General features: G+C 48.3%; 1 protein-coding gene across 3 annotated transcripts; it reads left to right on the top strand.

Annotated features, from left to right (window-relative positions):
* Nucleotides 1-9,831: 9,831 nt before the first annotated feature.
* LOC138504249 (immunoglobulin superfamily containing leucine-rich repeat protein 2-like) lies at nt 9,832-22,682 on the top strand. 3 transcript variants are annotated; one of them, XM_069624594.1, is made up of 2 exons: nt 9,832-9,907; nt 19,073-22,682. In XM_069624594.1, the coding sequence occupies exon 2, from the start codon at nt 19,081-19,083 to the stop codon at nt 21,139-21,141; it is 2,061 nt and encodes a 686-aa protein (XP_069480695.1). In that variant the 5' UTR covers nt 9,832-9,907; nt 19,073-19,080; the 3' UTR covers nt 21,142-22,682. The 3 variants fall into 3 exon arrangements, with proteins under 3 accessions (XP_069480695.1, XP_069480693.1, XP_069480694.1); XM_069624592.1 differs by lacking the exon at nt 9,832-9,907 and adding an exon at nt 10,201-10,493; XM_069624593.1 differs by lacking the exon at nt 9,832-9,907 and adding an exon at nt 10,772-10,796.
* The last annotated feature ends 4,731 nt before the right edge of the window (nt 22,683-27,413 follow it).

The following is a 27,413-nucleotide window of genomic DNA, read 5'->3' as shown; positions in this document are numbered from 1 at the left end:
TTCTTTCGCTCTATCCTTCTGTCTTCTGCCACAACCTTGTTCTATTCTTTCTCCTTATGAATAGATTTGAGTCCACCCCACAGTAAAAAAACCTTTTCGGGTTTGGTTTTACAAACTGGACCTAGCCTTGGGTTCTCAGGTGGCTGCTAGTAGCTTTTACACAGTTGTGTGTTGCCTGGTAGCAAGACTGCCTTGTGTGCTATGTGCTTACAGTGGTCTGGCAGCAACTCTGCCTGTGTCGCTATGTGCTTACAGTGGTCTGGCAGCAGCAATGCCTGTGTCGCTATGTGCTTACAGTGGTCTGGCAGCAGCAATGCCTGTGTCGCTATGTGCTTACAGTGGTCTGGCAGCAACTCTGCCTCTAAAGCTATGGGTTTACAGTGGTCTGGCAGCAACTCTGCTTGCGTGGCTATGTGCTTCGTTGCCTGGCAGCAATCCTGCCTGCGTTGTTATGTACGTAAAGTGGTCTGGCAGCAACTCTCCATTTCGCTATGTTCTTACAGTGGTCTGGCAGCAACTCTGCCTATGTTGCTATGGCCTTACAGTGGTCTGGCAGCAAGTCTGCCTGCATAGCTACGTGCTTATAGTGGTTTTGCAGCACTTATGATTGTGTTGCTACAAGCGTACATTGGTCTGGTAGCAAGACTGCCTGTGTGTGCTATGTGCTTACAGTGGTCTGGCAGCAAATCTGCCCATGTCGCTCTGTGCTTACAGTGGTCTGGAAGACACGCTGCCCATGTTGCTCTGCTAGGCCCTGAAGACCCTTGCGCATGGAAACAAGGCACAATCACCATACACAAACTGATACGACAGACACAAGGTTCAATTCCCAAAATCTAGGGTTTATTGCAAAGCAAATATTCTCAGTCGGCCGACCGGGTCTCACGTCTTGCAACTTGTGTCACCCAGACCTCGTGAGATGCAAGCGAGCAAGCATTCTACAGCAGTATCATATATACAAAAAGACAATCGTACAATCTGTTTGTGACACATCAAAACCACCCATAATGTATCTTCTTGAGCTAGGGTTCGGTGATTGACAATTATGACAAATATGACACGGTTTTCTTAATCTATGTTACTTGGTTTAGCAACAGTTACAATTTGCAGTGAGCAGACATGTTTCTTTGTTATGGAGAACATAAAGCACTTGTTTAGCGAGCAAACTGTGTTCGTAGGAGAGACACATTCCAAAGCATGCTATCGTCTAGTTTTCTATTCGTGAACTAGGGGTCAGCCTGATCTAAGAAGGCCCCAAAAGGGGGGGCCACTAGAAAAGTATAATTCATGCCTTTAACGGCATGTTTCTGCAGTTTCAGCGAGACCGGCTGGCACCTGGCTTGGTGATTAAATGCCTCTCTGCTCGCCTTCAAGGACTTGTGAGGGAGTAAAACAATGTATTTCTGTAGTGCTTGGCATCTATGTCTGGGCCAGTCTCTCAACATGTAACTTGTGGCCTTGCTTCGTGTTAGAGCAGAACAAAATAAAATACATTTTGCAAAGCATTTGAACAGAAAGGCAAGGAAAGCAAATGGCGGATTTAGAGACAAAATGGACGCTCTATGGTTATGCTGACGATTGTGTATTGGCAATGTAGGGCATATGATGCGATTGGTCTACGGCCAACATAATATACCATCTATGCTTTGGTAGGGTAGTTTCTAGACTTACAGCTCTGTGCTTACAGTGGTCTGGCAGCAAGTCTGCCTGCATAGCTAGGTGCTTATAGTGGTTTTGCAGCACGTATGATTGTGTTGCTACAAGCTTACACTTGTCTGGTAGCAAGACTGCCTGTGTGTTGCTATGTGCTTTCAATGGTCTGGCAGCAACACTGCCTGTGTTGCTGGGTGCTAACAGTGGTCTGGCAGCAACTCTGCCTCTGATGCTATGCGCTTATTCTCAAATTAATTGTGAATTCTAAAAAATATGTTGGGACTTTAATCCGGTAACAGTCCTTTACAATTCTGCATTGGACTGTCTGGAAAAATCCTGGCAAACCCATAGCATGTTCTGAGACTAATTGGAACTGGTGTTTGCCGTTTTTGAGGTTCGGATTAAACCGACTGCCTACGGGAGAGATTCACATGATGGGAGAGAGAGGAATTCCTGAACCATAGTTGTGAATACTGTAAAGAGACTGGAACTGTGGTAAGTGTACGCAGCATATTGTGCTGTAATGTTTGGGATTGCTGCAACTAAGACAATACTATTTTAATAAACTGGTGATAGATATGAGCTGGCTGAATACAGAGCGTTACCCAGGTATTTAAATAGTGAACCTATTGAAGCTAAAGGCATTAATGGCCTTTACTTTCTTCTCATGAGAGCATGGGATTTTCACTAGCACTTTATGTAATTAGTATTGTATAATATGAAAGTGCTCATTTGGCTTAATTTTACTGACTTTCTCTAGGGCAGGATCTTGTTTTACTTATCTTTTAGGAAGTGTAATCATGATCATTTTTGTAATGTTATTTAATTGTGTATTTATATATGAATGATGAATTTTTTTATGCAAAAAGTTTACATGTTAAGCTAAAGCATGTTAAATAAACAAAATAAGGAAGTCTGTTCTCTTGGAAAGCCTTGCGGTCAAGTCCCACTAGAGGTCTGCAACTTCTGGCTGTCCAGATGTTTTGGACTACTACTCCCATGATCCCTCACCATTAACTCTGTTGACTAGGGTTGATGGGGGTTGTAATCCCAAATAACTGGTGAGCCATAGGTTTTAGACCCCTGCCTTACACTGGCAGCCAGGAGGCGTGGCTGCTGCCCAGTCTCTTGTACAAAGGAGCATACACGGCACCTAGAACGAGCAGTGATAAGCTAAGGAAAATTGAGTCGTACACAAATCCGATATATATCCATTTCTCCATTGAAGTAGCATCCTAGGAGGAATCGTGTCCTGTACGAAGATCATGTCCTACTGTGTACTATCCAGGATGGAAGTTGGGCTACCAGCCAGCGATACGTAGGAGACATGAACTCTGCCTTGAATTTGGACCTCCAGTGTCATGAAGCCATGCAGCCATGCAACAGGGCCTCCTACATGTGGGCCCTCTTTGTCTCATTGAGTGGCGCATGATGAGTGCTAGGGATCATTGAGTGATTTGGGGAGACGAGCTATAAGCCGAGGCAAAATGTCCTGAGGAAGCAGGAGGGTCTGGACATTGGTGCATCCCAACTGGTGCTAGCCAATTGCGTCTGGCAGCAAGTTCTAAAAGACCTAAGCTTTCAAGCCTGACTTCAAGAGAACCAACAGGAAGAGATTGTTATGTTACTCCTGGGGCATTGCACCCTTATCTGCATCTACTATCACCTAACACCATTTAACGCTGTTGGAACAGCATGCAAACCCTGTGCCACAAGTCCTATGTGAGCAGCGCCGAGCTTGCAAACTGCTCATCAGATCCTGCCTTGCAGTCAAAGGCTACTGAGATTACCTTGAGCGCCACACCAAGGCACCGTGCTGTGATAGGCTAGTAAGTCAATCGGAAGTCCCCGAACCTCAGAACGGAAGACCTGGCCATATTGCTCATTCTAGATCAGTGAGTGGATCAAGCCTCAGCTGTGTTCACTCAGACTTTTTTTCTTTTTTTGCCAGGGTTTTATGGACTCTTGATGCTACATTCTCCGTGAATGATTCAGCTTGATGTCAGAATTCCATGTCCTAGCTGAACCACCCATTTGCAGCTATTCGACAGTCTCTTCTCTGCACCTATCTATCCTCCCTGTGCACCACTCTATCCCTCTGGACCTCGCTCTTGTCCCATCTGCTCTTCTCTAGCCTCTCCTCTACACATCTCCCACTTCTCCTCAGCACCTCTCTCTTCACCGGTCTTCACTTCTCCGGGTGCACATGATGACATAGAAACATGTTCGTCGATAAACCGGCACACATAAACAGGCATGATGGGTGGATGAATGGATCACTGGTTAGTGAGCATACAGACATGTCTATTGAAAGACTGAAAGGGAGGTAGACAGACACGATGCATGGATGGATGGACGGACGGACGGGTGGGTTGGTGGATGGATGGGCTTGTGGGTGGACAGATGGATTGGTGGGTGGATGGATGGATGCATGATGGATGGGTGGGTTTCGGATGGATGGGTGGATGGACAGATTGATGGGTGGGTGGATGGATGGATGGGTTTCGGATGGATGGGTGGATTGGTGGATGGATGGGTGTGTGGATGGATAGGTGGGTTCGAATAGGTGAATGGATAGGTGGGTTCGAATAGGTGAATGGATGGATTGATTGATGGATGGATTGAGATGGGTTGGGTTGAGTGAATGGATGGACCAATGGATTGGTGGCTGGGTGGATGGATGGATAGATGGATGGATGCACACACTGACATACAGACATGTCCATCAATAGATTGATAGACTGGGATGATTGCGTGTAAATGTGCATCAATGGATAGACAGAAGGACAAGCATACATGTATCAATAGACAGCTCCATCAATGGAGAGGTGGGTAGATCGATAGCAGGGCAACATGGAATGATGGATGAATGGAAAGATATTGCTCAGTGGGGTTTAATTCCTTGGCAAGCGTGTATAGAGGACATTCATGTTGTACAGTTCTTGTGTATCCTCATATGATGATGGGTTCCCCACGAGTGGGGCGTTCTTGTGTTCCTTTATTGCTGTTTATATAGGATGAGAGCCTCTCTTCCATCTCTGTCCTCTCCTCTGCATCCCTCTATGCTTCCACCTTTGCCTCCCACGTCAACGGCTTTATTCTTTCCTCTGCACATCTCTATCCTCTCCTCTAAACCTCTGTCCTCACAATTATCCTCTCCACTACACCTCTCTATCCTCCTCAACACCTCCGTTTCCACCTGCACCTCTCTATTCTTCCTTCTACACCTCTATTTCCCTTCTGCGCCTCTCTATCCTCCCATCTGCACCACGCTGTCCTCATATTTGGTCTCTCCCCTCCTCTCTATACTCTTCTCTACACTACCCTAGCCACCTGCACCTCTCTATCCTCCCATCTGCACGTCCCTTTTCTCCCCTATGCACTTCTCTTCTTCACCTATTTATCAACCTCTATCTCTGTTCTCCCCTCTTTAGCCTCTCTCCCTCTAACCTCAGCCCCTCCCCTCCCTTATGCACCTCTCCATCCTTCCTTTTGGATCCCCTGAAACATACCCTCTGCAGCACTCTTCTGCGTCTCTGCCCTCCACCCCTCTCTATCCTGCACCTATCTTTCATCATCAACTCTCTCTATTCTGCACTTCTCTTTATCCTCTCGTCAGCACCACTCTCTCCTCTGCACTTCTTCATTCATTTGTCTGCACCTCTCCCTCTTCTGCACCTCCTTGTTCCACAATCTGCACCCTTCCCTCCTCTGCACCTCTCTATTCCCTCCTCTGCTTTCCTGTCCCCTCAGCAGCTCTCTATCCTCTCCCCTGGACCGCTATCTTCCCTTCTGCACCTCTGTCTCTGTCACTCTCTCTAATGTGCACCTTTTCTAGATCTGCATCTCGCTTTCATCCGTACCGTAGTATTCTCTCCTCTGCATTTCTGTCCCATCAGCACCTCTCTATCCTCTCCCCTGGACAGCTATCTTGCTTTCTGCATCTCTCTCTCTCTCTAATGTGCACCTATTCTAGATCTGCATCTTGCTTTCATCCGTACCTTAGTATTCTCTCCTCTGCATTTCTGTCCCATCAGCACCTCCCTATCCTCTACTGAGACGCTATCTTGCTTTATGCGCCTCTTTCTGTCTAATGTGCACCTCTTCAAATCTGCATCTTGCTTTTATCCGTACCTCAGTATTCTCTCTTCTGCATTTCTGTCTCATCAGCACCTTTCTATCCTCTCCCCTGGACCGCTATCTTGCTTTCTGCATCTCTCTCTGTTTCTAATGTGCACCTCTTCTAGATCTGCTCTCGCTTTCATCCGTACCTTAGTATTCTCTCCTCTGCATTTCTGTCTCATCAGCACCTCCCTATCCTCTACCCTGGGATACTATCTTGCTTTCTGCGCCTCTCTCTGTCTAAGGTGCACCTCTTCTAGATCTGCATCTCGCTTTCATCCGTACCTTAATATTCTCTCTTCTGCATTTCTGTCCCATCAGCACCTTTCTATCCTCTCCCCTGGACCGCTATCTTGCTTTCTGCATCTCTCTCTGTCTCTAATGTGCACCTCTTCTATATCTGCATCTTGCTTTCATCCGTACCTCAGTATTCTCTCCTCTGCATTTCTGTCTCATCAGCACCTTTCTATCCTCTCCCCTAGACCGCTATCTTGCTTTCTGCATCTCTCTCTGTTTCTAATGTGCACCTCTTCTAGATCTGCTCTCGCTTTCATCCGTACCTTAGTATTATCTCCTCTGCATTTCTGTCCCATCAGCACCTCCCTATCCTCTACCCTGGACCGCTATCTTGCTTTCTGCACCTCTCTCTGTCTAAGGTGCACCTCTTCTAGATCTGCATCTCGCTTTCATCCGTACCTTAATATTCTCTCTTCTGCATTTCTGTCCCATCAGCACCTTTCTATCCTCTCCCCTGGACCGCTATCTTGCTTTCTGCACCTCTCTCTGTCTAAGGTGCACCTCTTCTAGATCTGCATCTCGCTTTCATTCGTACCTTAGTATTCTCTCCTCTGCATTTCTGTCCCATCAGCACCTCCCTATCCTCTCCCCTGGACCGGTATCTTGATTTCTGCATCTCTCTCTGTCTCTAATGTGCACCTCTTCTAGATCTGCATCTTGCTTTGATCCGTACCTCAGTATTCTCTCCTCTGCATTTCTGTCTCATCAGCACCTTTCTATCCTCTCCCCTGGAACGCTATCTTGCTTTCTGCATCTCTCTCTGTCTCTAATGTGCACCTATTCTAGTTCTGCATCTTGCTTTCATCCGTACCTCAGTATTCTCTCCTCTGCATTTCTGTCTCATCAGCACCTTTCTATCCTCTCCCCTGGACCGCTACCTTGCTTTCTGCATCTCTCTCTGTCTCTAATGTGCACCTCTTCTAGATCTGCATCTTGCTTTCATCCGTACCTCAGTATTCTCTCCTCTGCATTTCTGTCTCATCAGCACCTTTCTATCCTCTCCCCTGGACCACTATCTTGCTTTCTGCATCTCTCTCTGTTTCTAATGTGCACCTCTTCTAGATCTGCATCTTGCTTTCATCCGTACCTCAGTATTCTCTCCTCTGCATTTCTGTCTCATCAGCACCTTTCTATCCTCTCCCCTGGACCGCTATCTTGCTTTCTGCATCTCTCTCTGTCTCTAATGTGCACCTCTTCTAGATCTGCATCTTGCTTTCATCCGTTCCTCAGTATTCTCTCCTCTGTATTTCTGTCTCATCAGCACCTTTCTATCCTCTCCCCTGGACCGCTATCTTGCTTTCTGCATCTCTCTCTGTCTCTAATGTGCACCTCTTCTAGATCTGCATCTTGCTTTGATCCGTACCTCAGTATTCTCTCCTCTGCATTTCTGTCTCATCAGCACCTTTCTATCCTCTCCCCTGGACCGCTATCTTGCTTTCTGCATCTCTCTCTGTCTCTAATGTGCACCTCTTCTAGATCTGCATCTTGCTTTGATCCGTACCTCAGTATTCTCTCCTCTGCATTTCTGTCTCATCAGCACCTTTCTATCCTCTCCCCTGGACCGCTATCTTGCTTTCTGCATCTCTCTCTGTCTCTAATGTGCACCTCTTCTAGATATGCATCTTGCTTTCATCCGTACCTCAGTATTCTCTCCTCTGCATTTCTGTCTCATCAGCCCCTTTCTATCCTCTCCCCTGGGCCGCTATCTTGCTTTCTGCATCTCTCTCTGTCTCTAATGTGCACCTCTTCTAGATATGCATCTTGCTTTCATCCGTACCTCAGTATTCTCTCCTCTGCATTTCTGTCTCATCAGCACCTTTCTATCCTCTCCCCTGGGCCGCTATCTTGCTTTCTGCATCTCTCTCTGTCTCTAATGTGCACCTCTTCTAGATATGCATCTTGCTTTCATCCGTACCTCAGTATTCTCTCCTCTGCATTTCTGTCTCATCAGCACCTTTCTATCCTCTCCCCTGGGCCGCTATCTTGCTTTCTGCATCTCTCTCTGTCTCTAATGTGCACCTCTTCTAGATATGCATCTTGCTTTCATCCGTACCTCAGTATTCTCTCCTCTGCATTTCTGTCTCATCAGCACCTTTCTATCCTCTCCCCTGGGCCGCTATCTTGCTTTCTGCATCTCTCTCTGTCTCTAATGTGCACCTCTTCTAGATATGCATCTTGCTTTCATCCGTACCTCAGTATTCTCTCCTCTGCATTTCTGTCTCATCAGCACCTTTCTATCCTCTCCCCTGGACCGCTATCTTGCTTTCTGCATCTCTCTCTGTTTCTGATGTGCACCGCTTCTAGATCTGCATCTTGCTTTCATCCGTACCTCAGTATTCTCTCCTCTGCATTTATGTCTCATCAGCATCTTTCTATCCTCTCCCCTGGACCGCTATCTTGCTTTCTGCATCTCTCTCTGTCTCTAATGTGCACCTCTTCTAGATCTGCATCTTGCTTTCATCCGTACCTCAGTATTCTCTCCTCTGCATTTCTGTCTCATCAGCACCTTTCTATCCTCTCCCCTAGACCACTATCTTGCTTTCTATACCTCTCTCTGTCTAAGGTGCACCTCTTCTAGATCTGCATCTCGCTTTCATTCGTACCTTAGTATTCTCTCCTCTACATTTCTGTCCCATCAGCACCTCCCTATCCTTTACCCTGGGATGCTATCTTGCTTTCTGCACCTCTCTCTGTCTAAGGTGCACCTCTTCTAGATCTGCATCTCGCTTTCATCCGTACCTTAATATTCTCTCTTCTGCATTTCTGTCCCATCAGCACCTCCCTATCCTCTCCCCTGGACCGCTATCTTGCTTTCTGCATCTCTCTCTGTCTCTAATGTGCACCTCTTCTAGATCTGCATCTTGCTTTCATCCTTACCTCAGTATTCTCTCCTCTGCATTTCTGTCTCATCAGCACCTTTCTATCCTCTCCCCTGGACCGCTATCTTGCTTTCTGCATCTCTCTCTGTTTCTAATGTGCACCTCTTCTAGATCTGCATCTCGCTTTCATCCTTACCTTAGTATTCTCTCCTCTGCATTTCTGTCCCATCAGCACCTCCCTATCCTCTACTCTGGAATGCTATCTTGCTCTCTGTGCCTTCTTTCTCGCGTACACACCTCTTTCTGTTCCCTCCTCTGCACCTCTGTGCCAAATGCACCTCTCTAGCCTCTCCTCTAAACCGGTATCTCCCGGCCCACTTCCCTCTCACGTGCACCTCTCTGTACTATCCTCTGCACTTACGTCTCTTCTCCCATATGTGCTCTTCCCTCCTCTGAAACTCTTTATTCACTTCTCTGCAAGTCCGTCCCATCAGCACCTCACTATGCTCGCCTCTGAAATGCTCTTACCTTCTGCGCCACTCTCCCATGTACACCGCTTCCTCATCTATATACCTCTGCCCTCTCCTCTGCACCTCTCTCTTCTCCTTTCTGCACCCCTCCCTCCTCTGCACCAATGTCCTACCTGCATCTCTCTATCTGTACCGTCACTTCCCTTCTACACCTTTCCGTTACGTGCACCTCTCCCAGTCCGTCACATGCACCTCTCCCGTCCGTCACGCGCACCTCGCCCAGTCCGTCACATGCACCTCTCTGGCGAGCCTAGAGCGAGCTGGAGACCAGGCTCGCACATGCCAATGGACAGAACGCCAACAGTTAGGCAATTTCCTTTTCCCGCAAACATGAAAAAACCTCACGCTCTATAAGTACGACCCGAATAATCGCCCCGCCCCAGTGACCGCGACAGCCGCGAGCCCAAAACAAAGGTTCCGCTCGGAAGAAATCGATCATAAATCGTAATTGGAGGAATAGGGGGTGCAGAGCTCCCACGGCAGCAGGTGGGATTTCAGGAGGGGTGGATCTCTGAACTCACACCCCGATCCTGCGGTATTGCCTCCTTTGTTGTGTTTTTTTTAAAGGTTGTAAGACATAAAGCCGGGCTATATTCCAGGGCGTGCTCCAGGCTCTGCAGCTATTTGCATTCAATTAGTCAGCGCGGAGATTGATTCAGGGGCGAAGGGAGGGGCGCCGGGGGCCCGGCTGCCTGTTCAGAGGCGCAACGATGTGATGAATATTGCATGGCACGTGTGATGGGGTCCCTGCAGCTTTGGCACACTCCTGCTGGGGGCTGGGAGGGGCTGCGCGCCGCCGACGCTCGCGGGAGCGTGCGCAACTTAGCACAGCAGCAGTAGGAGGAGGATGGGGGAAAAGACACTACATCCAGGCAGCATGCGGACTCCGGGGCCGGGGCTGGAGACTGGGGCTCTAACATGGGGTGCCCCCAACTGGGTGTGAGGTTGCGGCAGGAGAGGAGAGCCGGGTACCCTCCAGGGGCAGTGGCATTGGTCGCCTGCAGCGCAGTGCCAGGGCGTGGCTGACCCGTGCAGCCCAAAAAGGAGACTGGACTGTGAAGGTGGGCAGAAGGTAAGGCGCACCCGAGAGGGGCATCGCACACTCTGCCAAGGAGGGAACACGGCGTGCCGGGAGACCCCGCGAGCCCCCGCCGCCCCGCCATGGCGGGAACTGCGGGGGGCGAGGGTGCACAGGACATCTGAGGTGGGGGTGCGCTGGACACCTGGGGCGGAATTGTAATACACGCTTTTATATGATGTATTTAGAAACTAAGTAACACGCTAGGAAGCCCCACTCTTTCGGAAACCATCATCTTATGGGCACGGCAAGAAGTGTACAGCATTGACCAACTACACCCGAACGTCTGCTTTACAGGTGTGTGGAGGAACAGCACATCTCCAGGCGCTATCTATCTGTGCATCCGCCCGCCCACGTGCCCGCTGTCTATCTACCCACCTGTGCATTCATGGGCCTGCCATGGGTCCGTCCGTCCATCCGCCTCTGCGTGTTTGTCTGTCCATATGTCAGTAAGTGGATCCACCTGTTCGATCATTCATTCATTCATGCATTGTGCCTGTTTATCTGCTTGTCTGTCCATCCATAGGTGTGTATATGTTAACATGTACATCCACCCCGTCATCCATCCAGCCACCCTACCTGCGTATCTGCCCTTGATCACATTGTGTTTCTCTGCTAATTGAGCCTTCAGCCATCCACCTGCCCATCCATCCATCTATTCGCCAGTCCGTCCACCCATCATTCTGTCAATTTACACGTGCATCGGAAGATCCAGTCATCCATCCTGCCACAACACCTGCTTATCTGCCTTTCAAAAAATGGTGTCTCTATGCTAATTGCACCTTCAGCCATCCACCTTCCCATCCATCCATCTATTCATCTATTCATCTATTCGTCAGTCCGTCCACCCATCATTATGTCTATTTACAGGTCCATCAGAAGATCAAGTCAACCATCCAGTCATTCATTCATTCCATCCATCCATGCATCAGTCCGTCCACCCATCATACTATTTGCATGTCCATCAGAAGATCTGTCTGTCTGTCTGTGTGCCCATCCATCCAGCTACCCAGCATCCCAGCTTATCTGTCTTTTAACAAATGGTGTTTCTATGCTAATTGAGCATGCAGCCATCCACCTCCCCATATATCCATCAGTCCGTCCACCAATCCAGCCATTCATCTGTCCATCCATCCATTCAGCCTCATTCCGACTATGCCACTATCCTGGCGGTAGAGCTGCCAGGATACTGCCATCTGGTACTTACCTTTACCAGCACCCGGTCCGGTGCAATTGCTGCCGGATTACAGGTGTCAGCAGTATGGTGTAAATTCCCATTCATGGAGTCCCAAAGGACCCCATGAGGGGATTTTCTGTCATTACCACCCGATGGTGGTAACAAAGGCTTGTTTGGCTGGTAGGGTAACCCATGTGCCCTACCGGCACTCCTGTACTCAGGCGGTCCAGTAAAGGGCCGGTATCCACAGGTACCAACACTTTTTTATAGGACAGCCCGACTCGGAATGAGACCCATTCATCCTTCCGTCCACCCTAACTCCGTCCCTCCCACCCAGTCTTCCACCAGTCCATTTCCGAGGTTCATTGAGCTTATCCATCCATCCATCCATCCATCCATCCATCCATCCATCCATCCATCCATCCATCCATCCATCCATCCATCCATCCATCCATCCATCCATCCATCCATCCATCCATCCATCCATCCATCCATCCATCCATCCATCCATCCATCCATCCATCCATCCATCCATCCATCCATCCATCCATCCATCCATCCATCCATCCATCCATCCATCCATCCATCCATCCATCCATCCATCCATCCATCCATCCATCCATCCATCCATCCATCCATCCATCCATCCATCCATCCATCCAGTTTTTAGCCGTATACTGCAGTCTCTAGTGGGGCGCGCACAGACTATTTTGCGCTCCAAGACTATTCAGCCAGGTGGCGTCTTGGGGTACAGCAGGTTCTGTGCACTCTATTCTTTTACGAGACCTTGTCAGGTGGGGCGCTTTAAAAGAGCCAGCGTTTTTGACCGGAAATAAGCCCTAGGGCGTTTCAGCGGACACAACACGATCTGTAGTAACATCTGTAGTAACAGGGGGCCGAGCAGCGCGTAGAACAAAAGGGCAGTGTGGTTTGTGTGATATGTACTTATGCAAGCCCGTCTGCATCACTGCTAGTGCCACTTTCGGGCACTGGACGGGAAAGGGACAGTAAAATATACATGGAAGAAAAAGAAAGAAAGCGATGGGAAAGAAAGATAAAAAAAACATGAGAAAAGAGGGAGGGGAATAAAACAAGAGAGGGAAGAGAAATAAAAATAAAATAAGGACCACACGAAAGAAAAAAAGAGGCAATCGATAGGAAAGGACTATGATAAATGGAAGAAGCCAAGTAAGATAATAGGAAAACATGGACAAAAGAGGAGAGAGAAAAGGGGCGGGGGTGGTAAGAAGAGAAAAGAGGGGAAGAAAGATAGGAACAGAAGAGAACGAAGGAAGCTGGAAATAGCCAACGACAGGCAAGATAAAAGGTGCAAAGGACGGGAAAAGACAGGACATAAGCAGGAGGAGACACAAGAGATAAAGAACAGAAAGAAGGGGGAACAAATGAGAGAAAATACAGAAACAAAATGATAAGAAACAAAGCAAGAGGAAAGAAATAAAAAGATAAAAGGAACACAGATAAAGCAGGGAAGATAAAAGGAACAGAGATAAGGAAGGAAGAGAAAGGGAAAAAAGAAAGAAAGAGAGAAAGAAAGAAAGGGAGAGAGAGAAAGAAAGAAAGAAAGGGCGAGCCATGGCAAGTAAGATCAAAGAGAAAAGAGGGTTGTTAAAGAAAAACATAGCAAAGGGAAGGAAAGAAAGAGGATGAAAGAAAAGACAACGGGGAAGCTCAAAACACACAGGGGAGTGGCCATGAAAACCAGTGAAGGAGGGAAATGCACTTTAATTAGAGAAACGATGGAAGTTGCTCTAAAGGAAACAAATAAAGGACGATATATTGCAAAAAGAGAGATAGAAGAAAAGAAAAGCAATAGCCAAACGTTGAAAAACGACGATAAACAAAGAAGCGATTAGGAGAAAGAACCCGCGAGGTAAAAGTGGTTATATATGAATGAGTAGGGTTGAGTGGGAGAGAGGGGGAGGGAGAGAGGAGTGGGGGCGCAGACGCAGTACAGCTCCTCGCCCTTTCTCTGCTTCTCGTACTCTTCATTTCCAGGTGTGTCAGTGTCACTTTTGCTTTCGTGTGACCTCTAATCCTTCGAGCCCCGGATGCACGCGGGCCCCACCCTAGTTACTTCTCGCTGTTCTTCCCTCTTGAAGCGCTGCTTTCTCTTGTCTCCTCTTGCCCCTGTCTCCCGGCTCCTTTCTACCTTATCCGCATTTTCCTCGACACATTGCCCTTTTCCCAGAATTTCCCCTCCTTTCGATATTAGCCCACCTTCTTCCTAACACCCGTTGCTTTTCGTCTGTCACCCCCTCCTTCTCTTCTTTTTTGACACCTAGCTTGTGTTTTCATTAGTCATTTCACACTTCTCTCTCTCTCTCTCTCCCTCTCTCTCTCTCTCTCTTTCTCTCTCTCTCTCCTACCACACTAACAGGTTCACAGAAACGCACACTGACAGGGACATACATAAACTCGCACACAAACAAATGTTGCAACACAGTGACATACTCACACACCGTCAAACACGTGCAGCAGCACCCACCGACGACCGCAAAACAAAACACGACTCACATGCTGACACACACAACGTCATAGCTGCACTGAACACACAGACACGTATACAAACATTGACAATCAGATATGCTGACAGACACACACTAGAGCACATCTTGACACACAGATACACTCGTATGGTGACTCAGTCCCGGGCAGAGGCGTTACTAAGGGGTTTAAGGGGGCTATAGCCCCTGGTCTTTTGGTTGTAGCCCCCCTCCCCCATAGAATCTCAGGAGCTACAACCAAAAGGCTAGCTAGCCCCCAGTCCCGACAGTTCAGACATTAGCGTAGCCCCCGTTCTTTTCCAGACCTAGCAACACCCCTGGTCTCCGGCACATGTGCTAGAGAGGGGCGGAATGGTTTAAATCAGACTCACACGTTCGGGAAGCAATGGGGAGTCGAATCAGTTCGAATGACTCCAGCCACACGGAGCTGAAGCTGGAAATGACTCGAAAGGTCAAGCGCCTTGAATAGATAAGAGTACCCATGGGCTTCACCACGCTTTGGCATTTTTTTCTATGTTCTCTTAATCTTTTTTGATGTAATACTTCCTGTTGTTTGATTTAATTGTATCTGATATGTTGTGCTTTAAGATATTCATTCGGATCCAGGCGGGTCCAATCCGATTGGAAGTCACAGGGACCTCTGAAATGATAGCATTGACTCAAGCCACAACCGAGGCAAAGCCACACGAAGACTTGGTTTCAGTCTGCTCAACTCTCTAGGGGTTCAGTTATGCACCACTCGTTATCGCACTTCAGTACTTTGGGGCCTGCCCGCCCTTAATCCAGGCCCATAACACAGCAGGCAGCACTATATTATCCCAGCCTATTATTATTATTAATGTATTGTGCATGGACCTAGCTTCGAGAAGCAATGGAGCGCTTTACAGAGGTATAAAACAGTAGAAATACATAACAGAGCACTTTTCAGAAGTAACAACAAAGGAGATATACAGTGTGGGTTGGATACAGTGGGGCACAGAGGAGGGGTTCAGCTGTGGCTGGGAGGAGACAAGCGGGCAGCGTATAGCGAGTCGGGTGGCACGAGGGGCAACATGATGGCCTAGGTGTTGAGGATGAGAGACTCCTTGAAGAGGTGGGTCTTAAGTTCTTTTTTGAATTATAGGCCGGTTGGGGCGGGTCTGATGCCGACGGGGAGGAGGTTCCATAGTCTTGGGGCGTAGGCAGAGAAGGCTTGTTTTCTGGTCCTTTCCTTTTTGCAGCGGCGGATTGCAAGTGTGCACGTGTCCTGCAACTGATATCCTATGGTAAATGGGTAGAGATGCACTAACACCCTCACCACACAACACAACATTGGCCCATGCTGTGCATATTTGTGTTAATATACCCACATCATGGCATATAGTCCTATGGGTTAACATGTGCAACATATAAAATGGTCCCTCAAGTTATGCCTGTGTAAATATATGCACACGCATTTGAAGCTACTGTGTCAGTTATGTGCTAATGTACCCCCAAAACATTGGGTGATAGCCCCTTTGATATGCGTTTACATATCTGCACATGCAGGATGTGACACACTGGATGGTATTGGCTTATAGATGCATAGGTGCTAACAGACCTGCCACACTGCATACGCTGCCATGCAGATGAACGTGTTAATGCCCCTCACATCCACACACACACACACACAATGGATGATACTGTGTATCTGTGGCAACATTGGCACACCGTGGATGATATCCTATAGAAACGGTGTTTATGTTCTCACACATTGCCATATACATACCATAGGTTATTGTCCGAGAAGCATATTGGTCCCCATATTAGGCATATGCAGCCTTTCATCCTATTGGTGTATGCTTAATATTCCCACACATATTGGTGGATATTACTTGCTAGATATATGTGGGATTACAAAATCATGATACGCAGAAACCACCATCACCATAGGGGGCTGTCTTAAACATGTATATATTAGCACCCTGAGGACTTTGGGCGTGTGGCGCTATATACAATTTAAATAAAAAAGAAATAAAATAGCATACCCACACAGACCAGGATATTACCCAATAGGTGTCGGAGTATCTCAAAGCATGCATACTAACAGGAGAGTTCTGGACTGTATATGTGTGTGCTAATGTATTATTGTGCACCAGAGACTGTACATGTGTCTCTATATGTATAAACCCCTCACATACATGGGGCTGTTGCCCTCTAGATATAGTATTCATACTATTTTTTTTTTTTTATACTGCGCCAGCTCACCACCATCATAGTCTCAAAGCGTGTAAGCCTTGTCTGAGTTAAGGTGCACTGAGTTCCACTCAGCGACAGCAGGACCTTGGTCTGCTTAGGATGCATTCACTGGAAAAAGGTGTGATATAAGACAAGAGAGCTGTGCTAAAGTAAAATCCTGTGAGAGGCATAGTAAGGAGTTAAAGAGGGTGATAGGTGCACCTTACTTTCATGTAAATGTATATGTAACGTCTACAGGTAATATACTCCCTCTGCACACACCCACACATATACATTGTCCTATAAACCCATATGTATAAGCACACCTAGGTGCATTCTGCCCTAGTGACATGTGTGCTCACATATCAAAAACACTGAAGGATAATATCCAAGAGATTGCTTTTTATTCCTCTACACACTGCAGGCTCTGGTCCTGTAGCTATTTATGTAACCATGCCTACGCAACGGAGGCGGATATCCTTTGTACATTTTATTATAGCAAAACCATGGAGTCTGCCTACACCAACAGGTGTATATTGTCCATTGGATACATGTTATGTTAGGGTGATAAGCTTTTATGCTGTGCCAAATCACCCTAATAGCAGAGTGCCTAGGCGTGTCCTAGAGTGGTGTACTGTGCCCTCGCCAGGCATATCCAGACCTTAATCTGCCGGAGGAAAGAAAATAAGGAAGGGGACGATAAGAGGATGGGACGCAGGCAATACATGCTACGCACACAGGGAGGGATGCAATGGGAAGACACTGTTTTGTGTTGGAATCAGTGCATGTCAGTCCCGGTACTCAGATCATGTTCTGCAAGAGACATGAAGGGTGGGTGTCCGTAAGTGTTGTGATAATTGGGCTGCGTTTCCAAGGCAGACATGGAGAATTGTAGGTTAGCACACAATGGGTCTCATTCTAAGTTTGACGGCATTCCACAAGTGTTAACAGCGGGATATTGGCAAACTGCCCTTACCATCTCCACCGCCCGATAACCCGGTATTACCGGAATATTACGGGCGGCGGAGTGCCAGGAAGGTCCCATTCCCATGGAGTTCAGTAGGACTCCAAGGGATGGGACTGCTGCAGTTACTGACACTTGTATTACCAGTGCCAGTAATTGCAGCATTTCTTTGCTGATAGAGGCCTGACAAGCTGGCATGTCAGGCCTGCCGGGAGATCCATGGCACCCACCGGCAAACCGGAAGTGTGCCAGTCCAGAAAAAAGGACGGAGCCAGTATTTTTTCCAGACCAGCACATTTGGGATGCATGAGGGTCTCGAGAGCGTGCTCAGGCAATCCTGAAAGTTTGACTTAGCATGAATATATACCTGTGTGGATACTGCGAGTAGTCTCACTCATGTGGATATTGTCCCAGACATGTGTGCTCATATACCTATACATACTGTGCAGTAGCATGATATAGGACACGTGGTAATAAATCCACACACAGTCCTCCAGGTTTGCAAGATATCCACAAGAAAAACGTATGAGAAAAAGCCCGTTTTCTCATTTCAGCTCAGATTACTTGCACCTGCTTGGGCTATTCTACAGCCTTGGAGTAGGTTTCACTTTTCTTTGTCTTAACACGCCCATCCCCTTTGGTGATTATACTCCTGCACATTTCTGAATGTTACACATGTGATATATGGGTCACATTAAACACATACTGAGCTGCAGTGCACTCCTGTAATTGTGGGTTTTTTAAGGTGCTCTCTACATAGTGGGGGGGGCATATACTATAGATGGGTTGGTTGAGGTACCCACACACTGAAGGAACGTGTGCTATGGATGTATATGTCAATGTACCCCGCTCACTGGGGCATCGTAAAATAGTTGTATCCAGTCACATTGTTCCACAAATGTGTATTTCAATCTACTTGCACACACCGATGGATTCTCTTCTAGGGGTGGATGTCTTAAGATACCCAGTCACACTGGAGGATATTACTGCACGCAGCTGTGTGTTTTTAGATCAGACAGACTAGAGCGTTTTGTAATAAATGGGCACAGTTTCGTTTCTACACCTACACAATGGTGGATGTTGCTTTCAGGATCCACATTTTTAAATGCTAAGGCCAGGAGAGGGCACAGCCATATGAGGTTAAGACCAGGATCAAGTATGGAGCAGAATTGTCTATGCCTGAACTGTGGGTGAAGAGAGTGGTCAACAACTTACATGTCCCCACTTCAAAATATCTTGGACATATTGGTTTAATATTTCTCAAGAGTTGCTTATTCAAAGCCGTCTCGGACTGGCCTATAGAGCAATGCCCAAACCGAAAACAAAATGCTAGTGTGGGCCCGTTTTTTTGGTCCAAGTGGCCCATTTTCTGGCCAATGTGGGCCAGTTTGATGAGTTACTTCACTATTCGGCTAGCAGTTTTGACCAGTGTTGCTGAAAAGCTTTCTAAGACGTTCAATTTGCATCACATTTGATCAAAACACGTCCCATCAGGTACTATTCAAAGAGTCTGCCACAAAAGGAATCAATTGCTATTTACAACTGTGGGCCACTTTCCATTGGTGCCCGAGACAATTGTATGTTCAAGTCTGACCCTGATTCAAAGTCTGCGCACCCTATATTGTAACCCTTTTTGTTTAATTTTGAAATATGTGATTTAAGCCAAACCTTTTCAAATGAATAAGACTTGTCCCCTTTCTGGTTCCTGCAGGTGACAGGATGGAGCCGCTTCTTCTCGTCATCATGGCAGCCTTTCTGAGCCGTGCCCGAGGCTGCCCTGCTCCCTGCGCCTGTGTGGACAAATACAACCAGCAGTTTGCGGACTGTGCATACAAGGACCTCCAAGTAGTTCCCACTGGCTTCCCATCCAACGTGACTACCCTCAGTCTCTCCGCTAACAAGATCACCACCCTGAAGAAGGACTACTTCGTGGAGGTCACCCAAGTGACCTCTCTATGGTTGGCCCACAATGAGATTAGTCTCGTGGCCAAGGGCACCCTGGCCATCCTGGTGCAGCTCAAGAACCTGGACATCAGCCATAATCAGATTGTGGATTTCCCGTGGGGAGATCTGGCCAGCCTCACCGCCTTGCAGCTTCTCAAGATGAACAACAACCGCATGACCAACCTGCCTTGGGATGCCTTCCAGAATTTAAAGGACCTGCGCTCCCTGCGAATCAACAACAACAATTTTGCCACCATTGCAGAGGGGACCTTTGATGCCTTGAGGGCCATGTCCCATCTCCAGATCTACAACAATCCCTTCAACTGTACGTGTAGCCTCCTCTGGCTCAAGAACTGGACCGAGAACACCCTCATCTCAATTCCAGAGCAGGAGTCAATTGCCTGTGCCAGCCCACCAATTCTCAAGGACACCCCGGTCGGGAAAATCCCCAACTTGCAGTGCTCACTTCCATCCGTTCAACTGACCTACCATCCCAACTTGGACACCACTGAGCTATTTGATGGCCTAATGCTGCTGCTACATTGCAACGCCACAGGAAGCCCTCAGCCGGCCATCAAGTGGAAAATCCAAACGTACAAGAAGGACGCAGAGGTCATAGAGCCAAATCTGGAGAGTGAAAGGAACGATCTGCCACTCCAGTTGGGGAAGCCAACCAAGGACCGTTTTCTGGCCTACAGGAATGGGACGCTGGTCATCCCTCACCTAAGCAAACGTGAGGAAGGGACCTACACGTGCAGGGCTACCAATGAGCTCGGTAGCAACCAGACTTCTGTCAATGTGGCCGTGGCTGGTGGCCAAAAGTATCCCTTAAACCCCAAAGGAGACCCAGAGTTGGGTAAAACCCCACTTGATGACAAAAATCCTGGCACAAAGTCCTCCAAAAATAATGTCATAAACTTGGCCTCCCCTGAAGAGAAGACCAAGGTGAGCATCCCGACAAGACAAAGCTACACAGCAGGCTCTGAGAGGAGCGGTGGGGACACAGTGTTGAAATTGCCACCCTACCAGAAGAAATGTGGGCCCAGCGATACCACACAGTACATCTCCAACCATGCTTTCAACCAGAGTTCCGATCTAAAGCAACATGCCTTCGACCTGGGGGTCATCGCCCTGGATGTTTCTGAACGCGAGGCCAAGGTCCAGCTCACTCCTTTTTCTGTGCAGCCGGACAAGGTGCACCTGCGTATCCTCTACCTCTGCAAGGACAGCGGCCAAGGCCACTCCCTGGTCCAGTGGTCCAAGATTGAGGAAGGCGTCAATTCATATTGGTTTCAAAATTTGGTCCCGGGCACCAACTACTCGGTCTGTATGACCTACGTGGGGGAGGACTGCCAGGTCCAGGTGGTCTTCACGACCAAGATAGAAATCCCCTCCCTCATCATTATCATTGTGGTAAGCATCTTCCTGCTGGGGCTGGCCACCATCCCGCTCCTGGGTGCCACCTGCTGCCACTTGCTCTCCAAGTACCACGGGAAGACGTACAAGCTCTTCATGAAGACCCAGAACAACCAAGACCAGATGGAGAAGCACATGGCTGCTGACTTCGACCCCAGGGCCTCCTACCTGGAGTCGGAGAAGAACTATGACCCAAGTGAGACTGGGGATGCAGGGGTCGAGGTGGAGGAGGAGGAAGGGGAAGGGGAGGTTGCCGAGGAGTGCAGCATAGTGGCAGAGTCCATTCCTGAATCTCAATCCAAGACCAACCAGGAGGAGTTTGAGGTGGGCTCCGAGTACAGCGACCGGCTACCTTTGGGAGCCGAAGCCGTCACCATCTCACAGGAGATCAACGGCAACTACAACCAACCAGCCCGCTGACCGCTGCCTTTTAAATCATCCCTTATGTCCCATAATTAAAGAAGACAACATCGATAGTCACAACTTGTAAAGTCTGGGTCAGACCCTAATGATCCAGGGGGCCAATAGGACCAAATTTGAATGTGATTACAAGCTCTAACCCGAAGAGCATCGAAGCGCTGGTTATAGACAGTGGTATGAAATGATTCAATCCTTTGTTTCTTAGGTTTGGCCGGGCCAGTGGCCAGACAGCGGTCCAGGGTTACATCAATAGTATTTGGTATCAACATGCAGTCAGACGTTTTTCTTAAATGAGAGCCTGTCCTCATCAACAAGCCTCTTCAGTCCCATTGACCACGACCTCCTCTCTTAAAGTGCAGAAACACACATATTCCAGTGTCTATGCAATAAAAACAGGCACACGATAGATGCTGTTGCATTAGCTTACTAAGCATTCGTGATCCAAGGCACTCTCGAAACCAGTTCCCTCCACCCACCGTGTCCCAGGCTGTGAGTCGGTCATGCTGGAGGTTTTACCGCATCTAGAAACATGAGGCATGAGGCGCTAGGAAATATTCTAAGTCATGGCAGTGCTGGCAGTGCTGGCTATTGGACCTGACTTTCCGGGTTCCGCCTAAAAATGTCTCGCCGGATCCATTAAATCTATTCGCACCCTTCATTTATTTTAGTGCGTTTAGACGGGTTTTACGGTGCTACCGAAGCCGGTAAACCGCGGGCGTTAGGGTCAGGGACCAAACACTTACCCACAAGACCACTTCAGCAACTGATCCGGAGCTCTGTGAAGTCACATGTTAGGATTGTACACTGCAGGAAATCAGTAAATATTTAAGTGCAGATTTGTTGTAAATGGTGCGCCCTTTTTATTCTCTGCGTGCACCATTTTAGGAAACCCTCATCTCGTGGGTCCTTTTCCAGGGGTTCATGATTAATCTTTTGAGAGGCAATTGTTAATGTGGGGGCAGTGAGAAATGTCCACCTCGCCCCCAATCCCTTCCGCCCTTCCCCTCTTCAAACTGTTGGTGGCACCCCACAGTAAAATAAAAGTCAATTTCCTGGGCAGGCTACGGAAATGCAGCTGTATTCTGTCGGGGTCGGGGTGGTTCAGGAGCTTCCGCCGCTGGACAGCTCCCTGCTTGTTGTGCTTACAGAGGGTGGGGCCGGGGCTTTAAAATGGCCAAGAAGGCCTCGCCTCATGAATAATCTTCCCTACATGGGCAAGGGTGCGGAAAAAAGGACCCCCTGCCCCTGTTCTTCCGTCCTTCAGCCACTGCGATCCTCGCTTTCTACCTTGCAGGATGTTTTCAAAGCATTCCCTCAAAATAGAAAGGGTTGCCCCTATACACGCTTGGAAGCCCTACTCGGCATTTTAAGTAAGACGAAAACCGTTTTAATCACTGTTCACATGAAAACTCCGCCATAATCATTTTTTTGTATTCTTTCAATTTCAGTGGAAAAGCGAAATGTCACTATTTTCCCCATGGGTAGAATCCACCTTTATACGCATAAAAAGAATGGCTTCTAAAAAAAAAAAAAAGTAAAAATCAAGGAATGATATGTGTTCAGCGTGGGCTCATTTTTCGGTGCGATTTATGCAGCGGAAAATAATTCCAGAAATTGAACTCTATTTTCCAAGCAACCCACTACGCCACCGAGAGACATCCAAATTCGAAGCCCCTTTCTTCGTTCACCCACCAACTGGTGTGAATGCTGCCCGAGAAATCGGATTTGCAGCGAGCGAAATGCGCGCCTATTGACCTCTGCCAATTGACCGCGACCGATTTCCGTACACTCTGGCAGATTGCGGTCAGAATAAAAGGAGCGCATTTTTTATTCCGCAAGAAACAAAACAACCGATACCAGAACTCGCACCTTGACAACACGCAAACAGCAGATTTGAAAATATGTTACACGAATCAAACATGTATATTTATGGCAACCTCGAGGGTGGGAAGGGGGGGCAGGAAAGGAAACACGCAATTGTAATTGTTTCAGAACACATCCAAGTGCCACTTCTTGTCAAGGCGCTTGTTGAAAATATTTAGCAACGCCTCGTTAATGTTGTGTCCTGTCCTAGTGTGCATAGCTAGACGGCGTGTGTAGTGTAGAGATGTGAGTACATACTTCACCGTTACAATTGTTTTTGGGAGAGCTGAAGCTAAAAATGGAGGGTTATGTGAAAACGCATAGGTGACTTTGTTCCTGTACTCCCTCTCCCCTGCACAATGTAAACATCAGTGTTTGCAATTTTTTTTATTAAAAGCACACAGGAAAATGTATGCCTTGCCAGAAGTGAGCGACGCCACTTCCAGAAATACTCCAATTGTTGTATATACCGCGTAAAAACAGTCAACTGGTCGGGTTGTATACGCGCTCCTGTTGTGATGTGTGTGAAAATCAAAAATCAAAATAAATGGTGATTAAAAATTGATTCGGGTGTTGTCTGAACACAGCACTGCGGCGCCACTGTGACGTGTTTGCAACACTATGAATTTTTTGATTGGTTATTTTATTTTCAAGAAAAGTGTATAACCCCAAAAAATCGTTGTGCAAACTCTAAACAATGAGGACGACTCTGAATAATGCTTTGATGGTGAGTCTGAATAATTCGAATTAAATCGCTTTGACCGCGCGCTGCAAATCTGAAAATGCAAAAAAACGTACCCCAGCCCTTGACCCCGAAGCTCGACTCATTTTATTTGGCGGCATCCTGGAGGTTTATTGAAAGCAATATGGACAGGGCGCCGCCACCGATGTCCTCGAATTACCATCACACGGACTCGGTTTAATTCATGGAAAGTGAATTAAATAGGATTTAAACGAATTATGGCGCGCCCTGAGTGCAGAGCGAGAGCGGGTAGATTTACAGAGGTTCGGCGCCTGCGCTTCAGCGCCTATAATCCATCGCAGGGCTTTTAAGCGGAGCGTGTAGGAATCCTCGCGTATCATGCTTTCCGCAAACGTATCTTGTAAAACATAATTTGATATTGAGAGATAATGGGGTGACACGTTCATCCATAAAGGGGTGAGGAGGGAGCATTGCCACGGATTTGTTTGAATTTCACAGCGTTGGCGCCCTTCAGATTCAGAAGGGCGGCAGGAGCCACACAGACAGGTAAAGGGGGGGGGGGGGGAGAGGGGCACGCGCCCTGGCCCCGGTTCTGTGTTGTTGTATCGTCGGTTCGTCCCGTCTACTTCTGTTTTAAAATTGGGCCCCGGGAGTGGGCAAGGGAGCAAACTCTTCTCACATTGGTCAGCCCAACAGGTCGGTTGGTGTAGAATTCATATCCCCGAATCTCGCTGTCTATCGTCTCTGTCTCCAATCGCTTGCTCCTAATGTGCTCCCCCACAGACCCCAAATTACATTAAAAAGATCTTTGACCATCCTTCCTTTCTCCCTCCGCCTCCCTCATTTTCTCTCCCAAACTTCCTCCCCCCTCTCATCCATCCTCCCACCCTTCCTTCTTTCCTCCCTCCTCCCTGCCCTCGTTTGTCCATAACGTGTCTCCTCCCTTCTCCTGCTTTCTTTGTTCTCCTCTCTGCCTTCATTCCTTCTCCTCTGCCTTTCCTCTTCTCACCAGCTTCCCTGCACCCCCACCCGTTCCTTCCATCCTCCAACGGCCTGTTGCTCCATTCCTTCGTTCCCTTCTTCCTTTTATTCTCCTCCCTCCCATTCTTATTCCCTAACCCTCACCGAGTTCTCCCCTCCATTTTCCCCCCTCCTCTCAAATTCTTCTCCCATCTTCCCTTCTGGAAATGTCTTCCTCCTTTCCTCTCCCCCTCAATCACCCCATTCCCTTCCCTTCTGCTCACGCCTTGCACCAACCTTCACCCCCCTTCCCACGCCTTGCTTCCTCATAGCCACCACTCCCTTTCATTTCTTCCCCACTGTTCCTTCTCCTCTCGTCCTTCCCCTCTCTCTCTCTCCCCCCGCCTTTATTCCCGATTTCTTCCTCTTACCGTCTCCCTTCTCCGTCCTGCCTTCACTACCCCTGACCCCTTCCACCCATCCATCCATCCATCTCGCCATGCGGTTTGCCCTTGGCCCCTCCATCCTGCTGTTTCCCCTCACCCTTCTCCTCCCTTTAATTTCATACCTTCTCCTCCTTCCTTTCATTTCTTACCTTCCCACTTCCTCTCCCCCTACTTTCCCCTTCCTGGGCACCCTTCCATCCCTTTCTTCCTTCCTGTATTCCTCCTCCCTTCCCCACTTCAGATCTATCCTTTCCCTTCCTTCCGTTTCGCGTCCTTTCTTCCTTCTGCATCCCTTTCCCTTTATCCTCCGTTTCTACATCCCTCCCTCCCTTCCGGCCCACTTAAAGCCCTGCCTTCCTCCCTCCCTCCATCCCATTCCTTCCATGCACGCATTTCCTGCTGCCCCTTCCTACCCACCCAACCCCCCATCCCCCGCCCCCCGCCTCCTATATCGTGCAGTTATGCAGCTGCATTGCACCGAGTTGGAGGAGAAAGGGCCGGGAGCTAGGCGGCAGCCACGCCTGAGTGCGCTCGCCAGGTGCCATGCAGAATTGGCCTCGTGTTTGATCTGTGCTACCGCACGGCATGCCCCGCGCCTATGTTCTAGGAGCAGGCTGTCCTCACGCGGTGCAAGCGTCTGCAGTGGGGTGGACCAAGTAGGGCACCGATTTATGCAGGGGTGGCACCAAGTACGGGCGCACACAGACTCATTTTAGGATAATGGGGTGGCACATCAGATTCCAGGGGTGGCACGTGCCACCCCAGGCCACTCCCTGTACACGCCCATGAGTGTCTGTGGTGCCGTCGTCGTGCAAGAACAGACTGGAAGAGGTGGGAGGGTCGCATGAGAGGTTAGAACCCCGAGCAACCACACTTATGTCTTGGGGTTGTGCCACCTATGTTTCTTAGTCTTAATTTTGTCTGCCCCCTAATTTCCCCAGTTGAGGTTTTGACAGTATCACTGTGTACTTTTACTTGTCATTGTATACTGAGCTATTCCACTAGTCAGTCGTCTCCTCCGTTTCTGTAGTGTTATTTCTTTCCGTACCGGCTCCCCTGGGTTTCTGTGCCCTCTTTGCACTCCTTGGATTCGTGGTCTCTGTACCACTTTCTCCTGCATCTACTCTCAACCAATAGCTATTCATCTGTGTTAGTGGTGTTGCCAGGAATCGAATTTAGGAGGGGCACAGAGGGGGCCAAAGACAAAAGTAGGGGGGGACCAAAGGCAAAAGGGGGGCACCTATGAAAGGCAATGTGTGACGTCGCAAGCACTCCTGCAGAGAGGCTTTTGTGCACACCAACTACCCACATGTCACTGCACTCTACCCTCCAATTAGAATGCAGGCACGAAACCATTCAGTAACTAATGGCCCATCATTAGCAGTTTCGTGCCCTACATTCCCCCCATTCCTCTTAGGCCCTTTCTAGCTAACATCCATTTATTGGTTCCCCCTAAACCACTTTCAGTTTCACATCTGTTTCTGGGTTCCCCTGGGTCTCCTTCTGTCTCACATCTGTTTCTTGGTTCCCATAGGCCAACTTCTGCCTCACATCGGTTTCTTGGTTCCCCTAGGCCACCTGTCTCACATCTGTTTCTTGGTTCCACTACACCTCTTTCTGTCTAACATCTGTTTCTTGGTTCCCATAGGCCAACTCCTGTCTCACATCTGTTTCTGGGTCCACCTAGGCCACCTGTCTCACATCTGTTTCTTGGTTCCCCTATGCCACTTTCAGTCTCACATCTGTTTCTTGGTTCCCCTAGGCCACCTGTCCCACATCTGTTTCTTGGTTCAACTACACCCCTTTCTGTCTCACATCTGTTTCTTGGTTCCCATAGGCCAACTTCTGTCTCACATCTGTTTCGCGGTCCACCTAGGCCACCTGTCTCACATCTGTTTCTTGGTACCCCTAGGCCACTTTCAGTCTCACATCTGATTCTTGGTTCCCCTAGGCCACCTCCTGTCTCACATCTGTTTCTTGGTTCCCCTACACCACATTCTGTCTCACGTCTGTATCTTGGTTCCCCTAAACCACTTTCTGTTTCTTGGTTCCCCTAGGCCACTTTCTGTCTCACATCTGTTTCTTGGTTCCCCTAGGCCAGCTTCTGTCTCACATTCATTTCATGGTTCCCCCTAAACCACTTTCAGTCTCACATCTGTTTCTGGGTCCCCCTAGGCCACTTTCAGTCTCACATCTGTTTCTTGGTTCCCCTACACAACTTTCTGTCTCACATCTGTTTCTTGGATCCCCGATGCCACTTTCTGTCTCAGATCTGTTTCTTGGTTCCCCTAGGCAGCTTT

This window comes from Ambystoma mexicanum, chromosome 11, assembly GCF_040938575.1.
Source record: "Ambystoma mexicanum isolate Mex_15411 chromosome 11, UKY_AmexF1_1, whole genome shotgun sequence".
NCBI classification, from domain to species: Eukaryota; Metazoa; Chordata; class Amphibia; order Caudata; family Ambystomatidae; genus Ambystoma; species Ambystoma mexicanum.
This window is presented reverse-complemented; position numbering and strand designations above follow the sequence as displayed.

Bases quoted from the DNA above. Each gene is read 5' to 3' on its own strand.
- LOC138504249 (XM_069624594.1), top strand. From the start codon at position 19,081: ATGGAGCCGCTTCTTCTCGTCATCATGGCAGCCTTTCTGAGCCGTGCC.